General features: G+C 49.2%; 1 protein-coding gene across 1 annotated transcript; it reads right to left on the bottom strand.

Moving 5' to 3' along the window:
* Positions 1–581: 581 nt before the first annotated feature.
* LOC144162993 (UDP-glucose 4-epimerase-like) lies at positions 582–16,483 on the bottom strand. The gene is made up of 10 exons (XM_077693759.1): positions 16,178–16,483; positions 13,179–13,316; positions 11,280–11,395; positions 7,589–7,702; positions 5,661–5,837; positions 4,314–4,494; positions 4,163–4,248; positions 3,203–3,280; positions 3,023–3,137; positions 582–926 (listed from the first exon to the last, which is right to left on the bottom strand). The coding sequence occupies exons 2-10, from the start codon at positions 13,306–13,308 to the stop codon at positions 781–783; spliced, it is 1,143 nt and encodes a 380-aa protein (XP_077549885.1). The 5' UTR covers positions 13,309–13,316; positions 16,178–16,483; the 3' UTR covers positions 582–780.
* Positions 16,484–18,267: the final 1,784 nt, after the last annotated feature.

Raw genomic sequence — 18,267 nt, 5'->3', positions numbered from 1 at the left:
AGCACCGTGCGCAAGTACGCATAGAAGAAAAGCTTGAAGTAGGGCGGTGGCGTAGGCAATGCTGGAGATGTCAAAATGGTGGCCGCACTATTAAACCGTCCATGACCGCTAGCGGTTTGAGCAGCTTCTTTTATCGCTCTTAATTGTTGTCAACCGCAGATTTCACCGCTTTTCTTTCATTTTAGCCATTTCAGAGTCAATGCGAGTACTGAATGTTTTCAATGTAGGCTCCGAGGGGCAAAATAAAACGTGCCTCGGCCGGAATTTTGTTCTTGCTTTCTTGCCATGACTTCGTTAAATCGGAAGCGCCACACGAAATTGCTTCGTAGAATCGAGATAAAAATACATGCATCTAGCAAAATTTTGGTAGAAATGTTTAAAAAATTTGTTATATCGCGAATTTTGTTAAATCGAGGTTTGTTATATGGAGGTTCAACTGTAATGCAAAGTTGTATCGTGGCTTGCGAAGTGAAGATGCCGTTTTGGCTTGGAAAAATAATACTAAGCAGACTAGGGCTTAATTTATAAAGGTATGAATGGAACACACAGTGCTATATCATGGCACGAGAAGGAAGACACAGTTTTGGGTTCAAGCTTGCATACTGGGGTGTGGTTTTTATTCTTGTGCAAAAATAGAAGTGACCAGCTCGGAAGATGGAAGCGACCTGACCGGCAGGTGGGCCTTTGTGAATCTCGGACCAAATGGAATGTAATGTGCTGCGAGTGTATAAATACTGAAAGCCTGGGCGGCCCCTGAAGCTGAGATGCTCGCCAGCACGATCACTTGTCACAGTCAAGTTCCTGTGCAAGGGTGGAAGAATCGCCGGCCCCTCCTTTTTCAGCAATGGTGATTTTGAAGCTTGGAAGTGGGTTGTCGGTGCGGTAACCAGCGGGGTTGGACGTCAGCCACCTCCAAAAGTCCTCGCCTGCAATGAAAGGAAGCTGATTAATCACGAAGCACATTGCTAACTTAGTAGCTAACCACAGATTATGTTGTCAATTTTGTTCAAACAGGCAGAGTGAACTTGGTCCACCAGGCTAGGTGTCCTCATTTTGTCTAGACAAGGTTGTTTGCTTGTTGGATTAATTGTCGTGTGTTCAACAGAAACGCAAGGGCTGTGCAAACTAGACGTGTACAGAGCAGCAGAACACCCTGACACCAAGATAAGACATTGTGCAAGTTAAGAGATGCTGTACATTGTAGTCTGGTTGATTTGGTTTTGAATGGCTTTGTGGGGTTTCACGTAAAGCACCTGTTGACACTTAAGGAGACAGAAGTGATTTTTGTCGAGTATATTTTCTTTATCTGAAGTGAAAGGGCATCACTTCACACACCCTAATCCGAAACGGTTTTGCTGTTAGTGCCTAGAACTTTTGAAACTGGTATTTTCAGGAATGTTCAAAAGAATGTTTAAAAATACATATGCACTTCAAACTTGCACACATACTTGTGCTAAACGGTTTTCAGTAAGTGAATAAACATTTAAGCAGTTTCAGTAGCTGCAAGGTTTGCAGGTCACGTGACCGGGACACATATTGTAGCGCTAAGATTCTGCGCTACAATCCGCCACCCTTGAGATTTTGGAAAGTTTAGTGCCAGATTAAAATTATTTCTGCCAATTTGTTTATAAATTGCTTGTGGTTACCTTTTTAAATAAAACGGTGGCTTTTATGTGAGCTCTAGAACATATACTTGACGAAAATATGTTGTCTGTACCTTTATACAAAAGAACATGTAATGGCTTGGCTTGCCTAGAAAGCTAGTTGAAGAAGCACTGACACCAATTTTCGGCATTAATATTATTGCACAGTTCGCTGCCTTCACTCAACAGAATACCCTGGCTGAAATATGAGCGGCCTGCGACGCGAAGAACATACTTCAATTGGATCTCCTTTATCACGCTGACGGAGCAGCACGCGGAGCGGCACTCAGCAAATGGACATCAGCATGACATCACCCCATGAAAGCCAAAAGGAGTGACATCACTTCATGCGCGCGGCCCCACGAGCGGCGAGCGGGCACAACACCCTCTCAAGTGGGCGCCGGTAACGTCCGCACAAAGCGGTGAGGTCAGGCCAGGATTCGGTCGTATGCGCCATTCGGGATGAAAGCGCAGGAATTTGGAATAAACGATTTTAAGGTCGTTCAATGTAATTAACTATTGTGCGCTGAAGTATCTGAAGTGCTGTTTCAGGTTCGCCAGACCATTAAGCATCGATAAAAGCAATAAAAGTGTAACATAAAATTTTCGTGTCAGTGCTCCTTTAAGAGTGGGCACTTGTCAGTCCTTTTCATGTAAATACCCCCCATTTGAGCGGCCGCCTTTGCTTTTAAAGGAGCCATGAAGACAAAATACAAGTTGGGTGTATAGAAAGACTGCTTAGTCCCGATAACAATGATGCCAATATCATCGCAATCTTCGAAAAATAACGGACATATTAAAGAAAACTTGTGAAGCAGTCGCGACCCCCTAGCCAATTTCCCGCAACTTTCTATGACGTCACGGAACCTTGTTTGTGCGGTTGGCGGCCGCCTAACTGACCTGTCGCGACGACACATGACTGGACGTCTGTAATGGGGCCTCTAGTTCCATTTGACCGCATCACTTGAATGCTAACGTGCAGTTCACACACTGAAAATTGTTTCATTGTTGGCCTGTATGACTTCATTTTTGCTCTTAACACGTTACTGTGGCGCAAAATTTGAAAACTCTTGCTTTTTTTTTTCGTTAAAAAAATCATCTTTTGTGGCTGTAATGGAGCTGAGTCAGATACTGAATCCTAGTTCTTTCAAATTAAACGAAGTTGTATTTTCTCTAACGAAGTAATTTATCCACGTCTCAAGATACGGCTACTTTCTTTAGGGCATCCTGCCATCTGACAAGGGCTGTGAATCTTGCAGTTGCAAACAAAGCTTTCGCCGGCGGAGCCCCGCAGGTGCATCCTTGCACACCGCCGCTTTCTATGCGTAGGTTAGTGTATGCCATTCAAGCGTAATGAGGAGGAGGAGAAAAGTGCGTACACATGCGCTCGATGCCAAACTGCGCTTTCCAGCGGAGCTCCTTCTCTGCCAGGCTGCAGTCCCCCCAGATGGCCGGGATGTCCCCGAGGCGACGGTCGTGGATTTTGTAGGGGATCTGCGCAGGCAAGGTCTCGTCAGCCCACATCCCTCTGCGCCAGTTACCAGGGACACTGTTCTCACCTTCTTTCCGGTCACCTTCTCGAAGGCGTCGATAAGCTGGAGCACAGTGTAGCCCTTGCCGGTGCCCAGGTTGTACACCTGGGAGGAGAAAGTTGTTATGCATTGTAATGCCCCACTCCAGTGGCTGCAGACGCCTGAAATTCTGCTCCTGTCTTGCAGGCCAACTACCGTATTTACTCAAATCTAACGCGCACCCGTTTTTCACAGTCCGACGCTATGTCCTCGATTGTAATGCACACTAGACTTTCATTATTTAATGCAAAAATGTAACTTTTTCTCACTTGGAACAAGCAAGGTTTATTCCAAAGGTGGCATGAAATGAAATGTGCCGGCTATTGCCAGCACGACAGTCACCACGACCATGGTCCGGGGCAGCGCCGTCGCTGCCCCATCAGCTCGCTGTTGCTGCACGTACTCTGCCAGCGGGTCTTCTATTTGGGGATATCGCCCCCTCTTTGGTCCACTGAACCCTTTCCGTGCCACCTTGCTTGCGAAAATTTTCTCTTTCTGTTTGCGCCAGTCCCGCGCGAAAGTGCCCGGAACACTAAACACACGGGACGCGGCCCGATTTCCATCGCTTTCCGCACACAAGATTACTTTCTTCTTAAACGCAGCATTGGGATCCGTGTCTTCGAAGTAGGAAATTCCATGGCGGAAAGAACAGAGGTACGCAAAAAAAGACTCCACAGACGATAAAGGCAAACATGCGCTGACTACGAAGCGCTGGCTACGCGTTCAGTAGTCAAGCGGACACCTTGAGACGTCGATGGCGATACAGCGCTGCAGTTTTGAGTCGTACTCGATTTTTCCAGAAAAAAAGTGCGCGTTAGATTCAAGTAAGTACGGTTGGTGTGCACATTTGCATCCTGGGTGAAGCTTTGGCATGCTAGCCCTCACATTTCAACCACATTCTAATTTCCAGAAGCCGCGGGTCAAGCTGTGTTGGCCAGAAATGGCTACCTTGTATCGGGGGTTCTGTTCCAAGCGCTCCAAGGCTGCTACATGCCCGGTAGCCAGGTCCATGACGTGGATGAAGTCTCGCACGCCTGCATTTGGGCAAGCACAGTGGTTTTAGCGGCAGATGTGGGTGGGTATCGAGGGAGGGGCTCACTTGTTCCATCCTCGGTGTCGTAGTCCCCACCGAGAACTGCCAGCTCGGATCGCTTTCCCTGAGCCACTTCTCCAATGACCGGCATCAGGTTGGTGAACGCTCTGATGGGGTCCTCCCCAATCTTGCCCGATGGGTGCGCCCCAAGAGGGTTGAAGTAGCGCAGGGCAATGATGTTCCATTGCTGCCGTTTAAAAAAGGAGGAGGGGCAATGTGTGTGTTCAGTGCAACAGCACAGATGAGGACCGGGAGGAAGCTACACTCAACACCCTTTCTCCTCTGTCCCTACTTCTGATCCATTGGATGGTTAATAGAGCACCAACTAGGTCGGGCTTGCACCTTTCATCTGCGTAGGAAATATTGAAACCCACCCCCCCAGATTTCCGGAGGTACACGTTATGGCCCCAATTTTCTGAAACATATTGGCTGATTTTGTAAATATTCCTTCAGTTCATGGTCTAGGTAGTGAGCTTATTTCAGAACAAATTTTTTCGTACTTTTTTCTTATAGAACTACTTTACAGTGCAGCAAATTGCTGCAATCTTTTGTCAGTACTAGGTCACGTGCAGTTGAGTTGTGAAAGCTTTTATGCAACCTTAAATACAGCTACTAAGCACAGTCCTGGAAAACTGATGTACACAATTGTAAAGCAGACAAGCACAGTCCTGGAAAACTGATGTACACAATTGTATGTTGGACAGACTCCATAACAGTTGTTTCTTGTCTTGCTTCATTAAGATGTTCACGATTTCCCACTCCCTCACATTTCAGATACATGAACAAAATTTCTGCCACTCCATTCAAACAACCGTGGAATGCACAATCCACTTCTATTGTCAGAAATGTGCAGCAGGCTTCATTTGTTCTGGGCTTTAATTCATACCTTTCAGCCTTTGAATTGTAGGTTGCATTTTGACGTCGTGCATGCACTCCGTTGGCAACAGTGGTGGAGTGCCTGTTCAACAGTTCCAGACATTTTGTGTTTGTGCTTGAGAGACAAATCAGTAGTTCTTTGCCAGTGCTATTCGGAGATGCTTCTAGCCCCACACACGTGCCATACTGGATCTTACTTACTTCTTGATTGATTGTGGGGTTTGACATGCCAAAACCACAGGTTACGAGGCGCGCCGTAGTGGAGGGCTCCGGATTAATTTTGACCACCTGGGGATCTTTAACGTGCCCCGAAATCTCACACGGGCGTTTTCGCTTTTCGCCTCCATCAGAAAAGCGGGGATCGAACCCGCATCCTTGGGTTCAGCAGCACAACGCCTTAGCCACTGAGCCACCACGGTGGGTCTCCAAAATGCTTTTCAGCAGCATTCACTTGTCATTTGCGGGGTGTTTGCTGACCTTCTCGGCCTTGCAGATGTCTTCCAGCATCTGCTCGATGGCGTACTTGGTCCTGCCGTACACATTGGTCACGTTCCCAGTGGGATGGGCCTCGTCGATGGGCAGGTACTGGGGGTTGCCGTACACCACACAGGAACTGCTGAACACCATGCTGTACACCCCGTGCTCCTTCATCACCTGCAACCAGAGAGGGCGAGTCATCAGAGTAGAGATGCTTGCTTTTGTTTTAAGCTGCCTTGCAGTTGGTGGCACTGCTGACAACAGTCAAGCAGCTAAAAGGGGCCAGTTCCTGTGGGTATTTGATGTTCACAATGCTATGATAAGGGTTAAAATGGTAACGGTAGCTGTAAATACTCTGCCGTTCTTTGTCGGTGCCTTGACGCTTTCTTGTGCGCCTCGTGAAGCTGGGATTTTGCTTGGATGTGACAGTTACATAAGTGATTATTTCACAAAGTGGGTTTTCATTCGCAGCACTTAAGTGCCCGCTCCCGTGGTCTCGCAGCACCGTCACCCCTCGTTGTAACTGAGCAAATGCAGGGCACATTAAAGACAAACAATAGAACAAGTAGTGTCACTAGATAAGATTACAGAGTATCGGCACTCTTTTCTCCTATTGTTTTGTGCCACCGCCGCCATCATTGGTCAGTTCGCATCGCATGACATTTGTTTACATGGTGGCGGTTCATGGGCGCCGCCATTTTGTTGTGTTTATGCATTTTAGTCGGTCAACTCTAGAAAGTCTTAGCTTGTCCTACCTGCTATGCGGCTGCACGACTGACATCGTTTCGGCAGCAGAACTTAGTCCGTCTGAAAATGCCGTTCTGCTGCATCTTCGGCTGTGTTTTTAACACGATCCAGTTAACGTTAGCAGCGAGGTCGTAGACACGGCAATCTGGCAACAATGATAAACGCCAAAATGGCCGCCGTTGCTGCCTTGCGCGCCTCAGTAGAGGTACTCTGGTACATTATCTAATGACACTAAGAACAAGCAGAAAAGTGGAGGAATACGGTATGGTGAAAATGTGAGGAGGAGGGGAGTACGCCAAGACAGTGCGAGACATTGTATCCGGCGGCGATGCACTACGAGATAACCAAGAGCGAAGACAGAGCAAGCAGGAAAGTGGAGGATGGAAGTATGGTGAATGGCGCAAGACATTGACCCCTGTGGCGACACGCTACGAGACGGCAGAGTATATCGCGCGCCTTCGCGTGTTTGCTGATGCGGCAATCACTTCATGAGATGCAGCGGGTATGCATTGTCACCTAGAAGACTATTATAGTTCGCCCTGTGTGCAAATTTTGCATTAGGGAGTACCGCAATCATCAACCAAGTTTTTTTTTATGCACATTTCCGTTTTGCATTTTTGCTTCACTGGGGTGCATATTGTGCACCCTAATGCACGCATCCACAGATGTTCAGCCCCAGCGTGCATGATAAAGTTGGCTTTCTTTCATTGTGCACATGATTGCAGCGAAGCATGCTTTGCAGGTTACTGTATGGACACTAGAGTGTGAAACCATTGGACAGGGTAAAGTTTGTCGCAACCTGATCGGTGGACATTTTATCGCTCAAGACCTGCTAATACTGTGCAAACAAAATAAATGTGGGGAGTTATATATGCATACTGCTGTCTACCAAACTGCCCTAGAGTCGGCGCAGTCACAAGAAATAAAGCCTACAAAAAGTCGGGAAGGGACTTGCTGAGAATCCAGCATGGTCAAACTTTTGGTGCGCATATAGAGAGGTACGGACACGCCCCAGGATGCAGGAGTTATCTGCTAGCTGAACTTGACACCGTTCCAGGGCGGTGTTAATGCTGAGGGTGCTCACATACAGGTTACTACACTTCGAGCCATAATTACTCCTTCCACTGCATGCAGCTGACACGGCAGGTGCAAGCACACCCAGCAGCAACAAAGGCACATACCTCCAGCAGGTTGATGGTGCTGACGATGTTGTTCTTGTAGTAGAAGAGCGGCTTCTGCATGGACTCGCCCACGGCCTTCATGGCAGCAAAGTGGATCACAAAGTCGATCTTGTGCTGCGGGAAGACCGTTGTAGTCACGTCAGTCTCGTAATTTATTGGCACTCGTTCCGGTTAACTGGGCACGCTTTCAATTTCTGCCATGCCAACCCATGCACTGCTTCAGTCAGCATGACCCTTGCAACGTGACTGTTGACTGTTAGGTAGCGCCAGTAATCAATGAATCTATTCAGAATCAACTGCACAGTTTTTCATTTGTAGCATCTTTTAGCTACAAGTACAGCCCAAATTTTCGCTCATGGTCATGGTCTGTGAAGCCTCTCGTGTGCGCGCATGACATGGCAGTCTCAGTTCTGACGTGTTCTAGCAAAAAGGCCTAAGCCCTTTATGTTTTCATACAAGACTGCTTGTGTTGCCTCTGGGAAGATATCTTCTCAGAAGTGCAGGTGTGTCGAGTAGTAAAGCCGTCTATAAAGACTGTCAGTGCATAGCTGTTGAGCCCACTAGACTGACTTGATATGAAGATCCAAATCGCTATGCGTATCGGAGTCGAGCACACTTTACAGGCATTTTAGTGAACATCGTAAATCAGTTTTTCTTGCACTGCATTGGTGTAGTGCAGTAAAGCCTACTTTTCCAGGATACCGGTGTCTAGCAGTGAAGCCGGCATGTACATTTGGACGTCCTCGTACGATTAATTAAAAAAAAAAGGGGCACACTCTTAAAAAAAAGGTCGGAGCATTCACTAATGGAATACTAACAAGTTACTTGTCCCAGTATACACTAGGTACTTAGTAACTGGAGGTAGTAAATGTAGCACTTGTCAAAATTACTAACCGAAGCAGGCAGTAAGCACCACTACCCCCACTAGTAAAGTCCCAGCGATAGCACTTTTCTGAGCTACATGCGTTTACTAACTGGCCATGCACAACCTAGTCATAAGCACGACCTTAATCTAGTGCTACCACTTCCTACACTCAGTTAATTTACTAACCATGCCGTTGTTAGTGTCAGAGCCTACGTACAAAACCGCGGAGTAGTAAGGTTCGTAAGGTGTTAGTAAATACGGCCGTTACTACCTTTTTACGACCTTTTTTGTTAAGAGTGCAAGAGTAGCTGTCTAGGTCCAAAACGGCGTCGGAGAGGGGCGAGAATAATACAACAAAAGATTCTTCCTCGAGCAGTCGCCAGCGGCTCCAAATGCACAAGAAAACTCGACTCCACCGGCGGCACCAACCGCTGTATTTGGCTGTTTGGTCAACTGGGATGCATCTAATTGGTTGCGAGCACTGAGCCTGCTTAGGATTTGATGTTCATGCAGATGCGCCTTTCAATTCTCGCTGCGTCTATAATAACTAATAAACATCGTGTAAAGAAATCGGCGTGTTCCAAACGAAAACGGAATAAGCGGGCGCTGGCGAAGTTTTGCGTGTGAAGTAGGGCGCCATCATGTCGCACTTCCGAAGGGACCAAGCAGAGGACCGGCGCCGTGACAGCCGTTGCCACGATTCGCCCGTAGTAGCCATCGGTAACAGCAGCGCCGCTAATGCCCTGACGCCCGCCGCGGATCTTCCTGAACGCGAAGCGATGTCGACAGGGCACGATACGAAAAGAAAGTTGCGTTGCGCAGGTCCCACGATTCCTTGTCGCTGCGCGAAGCCGACCGTGCGAAGTGCGAGTAAATGTGGCCGCGCATCGGCCGACACTAACGTCCTCGATTCTCTCGTTCCGGAAACAAGCTTTATCATCGTAAACGGCTGAAGAGTCGTTAGCGGGCTGGCTCCAGGTGGAACGGTAAGGCGCGCACTGCTGGCATTGGCCGCGTCCACCGCGTCTGACTCCGCGCTGATGGCGAACGCTTGCGGCATCCGCCGCGCCGATCGGGCTGCGGAATTGTGACGTGTAGGACGAATGCAGCATTTATTCCATGACGAACAGTTTCCACTCGTGGCGGCCATTATTTTCTGCGGTTCATAGTTTCGTTGTTACTCAGGCTTAGTTTAAACCGTGCCTCGCAACTTTGCAACTCAAATCGTCGTTACGGGTCAGTGACTGCTGTTAAATTATTTGTTGTTGCTCGGCCTCGCAAGCACATGTTAGGAGTCCTGGCGGCGAAATGGCGCGTTCTCGTGGTGTAGCCTGCATGACACCGCGCCTGCCGTCAAGGGTTGCGCCATACTCGCTAAAGCTTCTCGTCCCGGCGTACTGCAAAAAAGTTTCCATTTTAAAGCAACGATTTACTACTTTCGGCCAGCGGTTTCGCCGCGGATTCGCAAATTCGCCTTTTGACATCAAACACCCCCCCTGCGACACACCCCTTGAAGCGCATCGCGTGATTCGCCGGGCCCGCTTTCGGCGCTGCGCACAAGGCCTCGTTTTCAGTCGTTAGCTGAGCGGCTCGCGGGCGCTCAGCTGATCGGCAGCCGACCAAACCCGTCGCCTCCCACGCATGCGCCGCTGGGTCGTCTCGGGCTACGTGACTCATCTTGCGTCCGGCGAAGAGGAATACCGCGTTCGCCTCCAATGAAAAGCGAGGCTGGCCACCTCCTGTGAGCGTTGCACGGGACCGAACGGCGTTGAGCCGTGGTCGGCAACACAGCTACATCAAAGGTCAGCCAAGCGAAACCAAGATTCAAACAGACTAAGCCCAGCTTTTGCTTCGCATATCCAAGGTTAGGTGAGCTAAGCCGCGGCCATTTTTAGATGCGAAGCATCTCATGCTCCGGGCTGTGGCCCTCCCTCCCTCCCTTGTCGTTGTCCGCCGTCCGCACTCTACTGCGCATGCGCGTCTCTTCAGCCCCGTCAGCGTTTGGCCTGACCGGCCCTGACGTCAGCGCAGTACACTATAAAAAGAAATAATTAGGCGGCGCCCGGTTTCGATCCTACGACTTTCTGGCCGCAACGGGAGATACGTGGCGCTCTTCCCACTGTGCTACGAACGCGCCTTGTGTCCTTCACTCATTCAAACTACGTCAAGAAGCTACTGATACAACGAAGGCACGCGAAGCTGAACGTCACCGGAGACGACGAACTGAAAACTGTAGAGGAGGATGTTGAATTTCCCGCGGGAAAGCTGTGGCGGGAAGCGCCACGCGCCTTGCAGCTTAACCAGAGAAGAGGACGAATAGGGCGGGCAGCGGGGTAGGAGCGTGAGCACGCAATAAAGAAAGACGAGCACCAGGAAGTGTTCGATCAGGTAACGCGGATGTCGGTCTCTTCGCTGTCTCTACATGGGGGTTCACACTACATTCCCATTCGTGCTCTGATAAATGAAACAACATAACGGCAACACAATGGAACTTACACTTCAACCCCCATGATGCTTCGCATCCTCCTCATGGTTCCCCACGGGAAGATGGTGTAATTTTTTCCCTTTGTCCGAACGGGAGTTTTATTACTCTCATTCCGTCTTGATGCATAAAGGAAATATTCTGGGCCTTTCTCGTGCGCGCGTGCTTGCCAAATTTCGTTACATTGCCGCGAACTGTTGCGCTGGAATTGCGGTGGGTTCTTTGCGTGCGGAAGACGCGCTTTAGCCGGGAGTTTGCTCTAAGCATCTGATCGACGCTGTGGAAAAAGGAGACCACCACCACCAGGAGGAAGGGCCGATGGTATGTGGCGTACATCGTCATACCTTGTCGAATATCCTGGCCAGGGAGGCCTTCTCGAGCAGGTCGCACTGGTAGAAGGTCATCTTCCTGCCCGTCAGCTCCTGCGCCCGCACCAGGCTGGCCGCCTGGCCGTCCTCGCCTGCGTATACGGCACCACTATTTGCTGCTAATGCTGTGCACAGTGACAACGCAGGTCTATAGGGCGCGCGTGATTGAGAACTGCGACCTGCGTTCCGACCTGATAGAGCTGCATGCGGAGTTCGCACGCGAGCCCCGGATGCGAGAGTGCACCATACACGTGTGAAGTTATAAACCACACACACCGGCACAAACCATCACATATGGGTCAGCTCTTTGACACAGAGATGTTTTTGACATCTTGATTTGTCTTATTCTTTGTCTTCGTCCCTATCACTCTGGTTTCATTAAAGATGTCACTCTAACTCGCCCAACTTGCAATACTTCTCTAGTTTTCGAAAATAACTAAAGACATTATTGAGGCCACAGAAATAGAGCGCCGAAAAGCCGTGAATGTACCCTCGTTGTCCCTCTCCCAAAAAGTCGCTATGTTGTCGCGTGAGCGCATATTCGCTGAAAAACAAAAGAAAGTCAGTTCTCTTTCCTGATACACCGGCATTTCTTTCCTAACGTGTGTATACTTTTTGTCGTCTAATTTAATCACTGCGAGAGAGACTCCGCCGTTTTTCCGTTCCTCCTTGTTTATAATATCTACGCTGGGCCATATAGCATAGGTTGTTATATATCATCTTCACTGCATAGTATAACGTGGCCGCTTTGTGTCGCCGTGCGACTCATCCGGTTGCATTTTCCCGGGTTGCCGAATAGCGGTGTGCCGGAAAAATTTCTCCTGTTGACCCCGCCTCTTCTGGCCATCGGCGCAGCGCTTCCAAAAGGCAAAATGTTGAACGGAAGACTATCCAAGCGATTTTGTATGTTATAGGTGACCGGTAAAAAGCGCAAAGGCTCATGGGCACGTCGTCTGCTCCCGACACTTCCGGTTCGAGATCTCGCCTGGCCTCCCGTACTATAGTGCCTAGAATATACTGCCAGTATATTCCAGGCACTATACCCGTACGCCGGCGGCTTTCACGTGCGCGTGTGCGCGTTGTTTATCACAGAGTGCTTACCTTGTAGAGGAGCCCCTAGTAGAATTTCTCGCAGCTATTCATTTAATGTGCGGTGCATGAGTGTTTTTTTTTTTTTTTTTTCGGTGGAAACAGATAAACAACAAGGATACGCGCGCGTGAAAGCCGCCGGCCTACGGGAGGCCAGGAGAGCTCTCGAACCGGAAGTGGCGGGGCTCCGTGGGAGCAGACAATGTACCCATGAGCCTTTGCGCTTTCTACCGGTCACCTATTGATGCCTTTGTATTACTATTCAATCCATTTTTGATCCTCAGAATTCACGCGCGCCAGCAGGAACGCTGCTATGTATATCGGCCACCACGTCCCATTGAAAAGTGGTACTTAATGATTCGTAATGGAATATAGCCAGAAACTTGAGTACCCGTGAAAGGGTGGCGAGGTTAACGAGCTGACTTTACGCGATCTGCATCCCCACGAGCTCGGTTCCTTTTAGAGACTGTTCGTTAAAACAGTGTAGAAAATCCAGTATACATGCTATCCACCTCGCACCCTAGAAGATCTCTCAGAACCCGCCTCTGAGTCAAAATAGGTCCGAATAGCAGTGCTCACTTGTTTCAGGGAGGGGGGTACTGGGCTTTTTTATTGGAAGGGTGAGAACGTCTGTTCCCACTCAAGGCTGGCCGCGTGATTCTTTTGTGTCGGCCGTCACGTTGTACAGCTGCAGCGTAGTAACCACGGTCGTAGACAGCGCGCCGTCGTAGTCTCCATCCCCATTTTGCCGCCCGCATGCATGCAGCTGCCGGCGACGGTGCTTACCCGAGACGGCATTGGCGAAGTTGTCGATGCCGATGACCTTGTATCCGGCCCGCAGCAGCTCGATGACCGTGTGGCTCCCGATGAAGCCCGCTGCGCCCGTCACGAACACCGTCTGCGCGCCGCTGCTCATCCTACTGCCTGCATGTACACACGCGGCGCCAAGGCAGGACCCGCTGTAATCTCTTTCGCCGTCTCATGACATGTTCGGGAGATGGCTGCAGGCGACGACAATCACGTTACACGGAAGCTCATACTTGTCGGATGCCGCGTTCCGGGCGTTAATTGTTTCTGCGTCGTTGGCGCAGAGCGACGCCAGTGTACATTAATATTTGTGTTGCGCACGCGTCTGCGTGATTGGATGATACGGCTACAAGACGAGGACGGAGACACAGCGTACGTCTTTTCGTTTTCTGCTCTAAAACATATAAGGAACGCGTAACTTGCTTTAGTGCCAGCACTGCCTGGCTGCGATGGCAAGTTCGCCGAGCATCGCATGTGTATGCGACGCTGAAATTCGCAGCACCGCCTTGTCTTACCGTTTCTTCAGCGCTAGCAACGGTTATCTCTCCGTCTGCAAACTTTTTGGGGCCTCTTATTTTCCAACTGCACCGTGGACAAAATTAAACTTCAGGGTTATTGTTTTAGTAGCTTGTAATTGCGACGCTGCTGTCCAGCGTAGAATATGCATGCCTTCCAAGGAAAAAGTCCGTGCGTAGGTACATCGTGGCTCTGCCCGCTCCGGGAATCATGACGAACAGTCGTGTGTCATCCGAAACAATGAGGAGGAAACTCCCCGCCTCAAGATTCCCTTCTCACTCGCGTAAAGAGTGGATGGAGCTGCGGTTATTTTTTAAACGAAAAAAAATATATAAGGACATGTGATGCCTGCCAAAGAACCGGCAACAGCGTCAATCTGAAATTTTCGAACTATTGGCATCTATCGCCATCGTAATCGTATGGTTGAGAACCCCTTCGATTTTTAACAAAGTGATAACGAGAGGGTATTTGCAGTCACAGCTGACGTAAAAGTATCCACTAATTTACTCTGAGTCTTGTACTTTTGTTTTGCAGTTATGTCCAAGCATGCCCAGTGAAACTGCACAGCACAGCACTTTTTTTAACAATTGCTAATTATTTAACAATGCAACGTTGCAGAGAAGGAAAAACTCGTTGTTGCTTCAGTAAAAGTGCTCAGTTTGTACACGGCACTGCATTGAAGATCACGTGCGCTACCACGACGACCTCGGAAGAACTTCGTGCCAGGGGTTTATCCAGAATTTCGATTTTGTGGATGTGTCGATTTTTTTTTTAGGGGGAAGGGGGTATGGGAGTGTCTAAATCCCTGCTTAGCGCGCATGCGCTATGCCGGCGTTTTTGTGGCACCTGCAGAGAATCCTTGCTTACGACGACACTCAGTAAAGTTCTTGTTCTTGGGCACCAAGAACTGTAGGGACTTCTCCCGAAGAACATGCGCAGCGGCTCAAAGCGTCGGACTCGGGAACTGCGCAGCAGAGGCCCAGGGTTGTACGGTGCTCGTTCATATCGTTTCACTATCACTGCATGTCCGTTGCCGTCGAACCATTCTCGAGCGTGAACTGGACGCCATGCTTCTCGTGTTCACGCAAATGACGCTGAAACTCAACGCGCCGCCAAAACTCTACCCGGCATGTCTCGGATGTATTTAGAGTGCGGATGTCACTATTTCCAATGGCAGCTTCACTGAAATTAACGATGTTTGTCGTGAAACCAAGGCGAGAGTAAATATTTTAGTTGACCTTCCATTTCTGGAATACTTGGTACACCGACGGTGTAGCAAGTATTCCGTGTGTTTTTTAATCGTATGCGCGCCTCTAAAGCATTGCTAACGATCCAGTGCGTGATATGCATGGCCAGTAAAAGGCAAATGTGCGCACAAGGCCACAGGTGCACACAATCACCGAGCTGCGAATAGCAGCTCGTTTGGGAAGCAACTATAGCACACGTAGCGGGAGGTGGAAAAATGTTTGTGTTAATGGTACAGTTAATCCGCGCACAGGTACAATTCATGCGCGGTTGTAAAAATTAAACGCGGAAAGAAAACAAAAAGTCCAAAATGACAGTTGAGTACGCCTTTTGGGTATTTCAGTGCAATGAGGAATATGTCACCATCCTCTGCTGGGCGACGGATAAAATGGTGAAGACGAACGTTCTCTACCATAAAAAGCAAACAAACAATTCCTGAATTATCTAGATGTCCTTGTCGATTAATTCCACTGACGCCTGATACGATGTTTTAACATAGGTTATCTTCAAAATACATGCACTTAGCTGTTGCTGTCTCTATAGCAACCATACTGCGGACGTCTTGTCTGAGACGGAGACATTGTTTTTGAAGGTTTTTAAAATTATCGAGAAAGAAATCTGTTATACCTCCAATTATAGTAAATCTTCTACAAGAGATCCACTTCTCTCGATGTTTCAGTATGATGATTTTTCGAAATATTTGTAAGGTGGGTATTTCCGGTGGCCGAAGCTGTACCGTCCGCTACGACGCGCTCCTGCAGTGCATATAAGGCCCCTGTATTTTTTTTTAATACAGGGGCCTTATGTGTACAGCTAAGGTGCGTTCAGCCTGAATTTCAGCTTGACCAATGGGGCTTAAGACGCGTCAGTCGGATCATGTTGATGAACCATACTCACTGGAAGGGGCTCAGACCTCATAAGCCACTCTTCTCATATCACGCACTTATAATGTCGTGAGCACGGTTGTGAGGACGAGTTCATGCTCACTCCGATTAAATCTAAATCTCGGCTGACCTGAATGCCACCCGCTGCACCACCCGCAACTCGCGTAACACGCGCTCCTTTCGTCACAGACATGGCAGGGAAGCTTTCGCCAAGAAGGCGAAAGCGACATGACGGCGAAGGCTAATTGCGAGGCACCGCCCCGAGCGTGCACACGGGTGTACACCATCGCCGAGAAGAGAAAATCCGAGGGGCAGGCGGCGGAAGGGGCCTACCGTCAGAGGCGTTGCTTTGCGGGGTCGGGCTTGACACGCGGGGATCGCCGATTCCGTTAGCTTCAGCCGCGTTGCTCGCAAGTCCGTTGTTTCCAGGAGTGTTCACCGACGCCGGCAGTCAGGTGCTCGGTCCAGGCAGGTCGTCGGATAATCCTGGAAGCTGTGCCAATAGAGCGGGTGCACGTTGTTCCGACGCGTGCAGCAGCAGCCGAGCGATCACTTCCTCTTTCTCGGGCGCGCGTCGCTCTGAGTTGGCACGGCGAGGGTCGGTTCTGCGGCTGCGAGGAGGCACGTCGTCTCTGGTCGGGCCGCTTTTTATCGTTGTTCTTCTCTGCGCGATCATCCTCCCCTTCTCTGCCCTTTCTCCTTCTTTGATAGCCAGCGGCGCTCTTGCGTGGCGTTGCCTCAATGCTGCGGCGTGGCCGGATGACTGCGCTTGGAGGAGGTCTGATTAACGTCGACGCGCCGTGTACCCTTTCCTCTCCTACCTCCTCCTTGCCCGAAAAAGAAAAAAGGAGAGGAAGCAAGAGGAGCGATCCTAAACATCTTCGTAGTTCGGACTATGTGGAGTACCTTTCTTCAATAAATGTACTCTCTCTCTCTCTCTCTCTCTCTCTCTCTCTCTCTCTCTCTCTCTCTCTCTCTCTCTCTCTCTCTCTCTCGCCTTGGTATATTTCTTTTACTAGTATTTCGCGTCGCCTGCGTCGTTAACCCCTCCCTCCGTTTGGCTTTGTTAAGGCGGACATAGACGGGATCCTCCAGCTGGGTTGTCAATTTTTGCGACCGTGAAGAGAAGAAACTTGTTTCTGGGCTGTTCGGCGTGTTTTTTTTTTTTTTTTTTCCATATCTACAATACCGCGAGACTGGGAATGAACACGTAGAGGAGTGCGGTCACTGCGCTATCGGGGAGTGGGGTTCCGGCTTTAAGTTCTGCCTTCCGGAAACAGTGTACTCCTTCGAGAGGGACCCTCCTCTCTTAATTCATTTTCCAGATCTACGAATGGTTAAGCCTTGCGTTGCAGTGGAGTACACGGGTTGGGAATCTCGGTACAGACCTGCAAAGGACTGGGGTTTCCGTCGTTTGCTTCTAGCATTACTTGCTGTAGCATACAATTCGCTTTGCTTTTTTTTTTTATCTAGGAACCGATATACAGATCCTCTTTGGACCTCTCCCGCTAACTTAAGACCAAATTCCTTGCGATCTCTTTTATTTCCCATTCCCACTTAATATAAGCAAAATCAGTCTGGGACACTCCACTACATTTTACGTCGCAACCCACTGTTTTTCCCCTGCTATTTCCCACCGTGCACCGTATACTTCAAGCAGAGGAACTTACTTGAGGAACTACAGTCAGAAAACACGGTCGTGGGGCCGAAAATAAATATGAATAAGTCTAAATTAATGAGGAATAAGCATGCCCAGAATGTCTCCTTCAGCTTAGGAAACGAAATGCTAGGAGAAGTAACAGAATATAACTACCATCGGACAGATGGTAGTGGGTAGTGGCACTGAGTAGTGGCGCTGACGGCTTGGGTTCGAGCCCCAGAAGGTCTATCCCTCAGTTGTTTTTTTCGTTGCCTTTTCTTCTAATTTTTTTTTTCTAAACCAAAATCTACGCGTCGTTTTTGTTAATAATGGTGATTTGGTATGTTTTAGGTCGCTTTAGGTTTGGGGCGTAGCCAATGACCACGTTGAATTACCGTTCTCCATCTCGTGGACAGACATGTCACATGAGTGCTCTGTGCAGCGAAGCGTTTGGAAATACGCCGCCCGGTTTCGATCCCACGACTCTCTGGCCGCAACGGGAGGTACGCGGCGCTCTTCCCACTGCGCTACAAAACCGAGACAGGAGCAAGTGCTACGAACGCGCCTTAAGTCCTTGACTCATTCAAACTACGTCAAGAATCTACTGATACAACGAAGGCACGCGAAGCTGAACGTCAATAGAAACGACGAACTGAAAACTTTAGAGGAGGATGTTAGCGTCTCTTGCTCGGGGGGATGTCCCGCGTCCGTGCCCCGTCCGCAGCGCCTCTGATGATGATTGTGACAGGATGCCCCTAGGGACTGGCCAACCAAAGAATCCATC

This window comes from Haemaphysalis longicornis, unplaced genomic scaffold (assembly GCF_048455015.1).
Source record: "Haemaphysalis longicornis isolate Haplotype H1 unplaced genomic scaffold, Haemaphysalis longicornis Haplotype H1 scaffold_12, whole genome shotgun sequence".
NCBI classification, from domain to species: Eukaryota; Metazoa; Arthropoda; class Arachnida; order Ixodida; family Ixodidae; genus Haemaphysalis; species Haemaphysalis longicornis.
The sequence above is the reverse complement of the archived record's forward strand: the minus strand, read 5'-3'. Positions and strand labels throughout refer to the sequence as shown.

Coding starts and splice junctions, on each gene's coding strand:
- LOC144162993 (XM_077693759.1), bottom strand. CDS start 13,308: ATGAGCAGCGGCGCGCAGACGGTGTTCGTGACGGGCGCAGCGGGCTTC. Junction 4,495..5,660: donor ACATCTGCAAGGCCGAGAAG/GTCAGCAAACAC, acceptor TTTAAACGGCAG/CAATGGAACATCATTGCCCT. Junction 4,249..4,313: donor CGACACCGAGGATGGAACAA/GTGAGCCCCTCC, acceptor GCCCAAATGCAG/GCGTGCGAGACTTCATCCAC.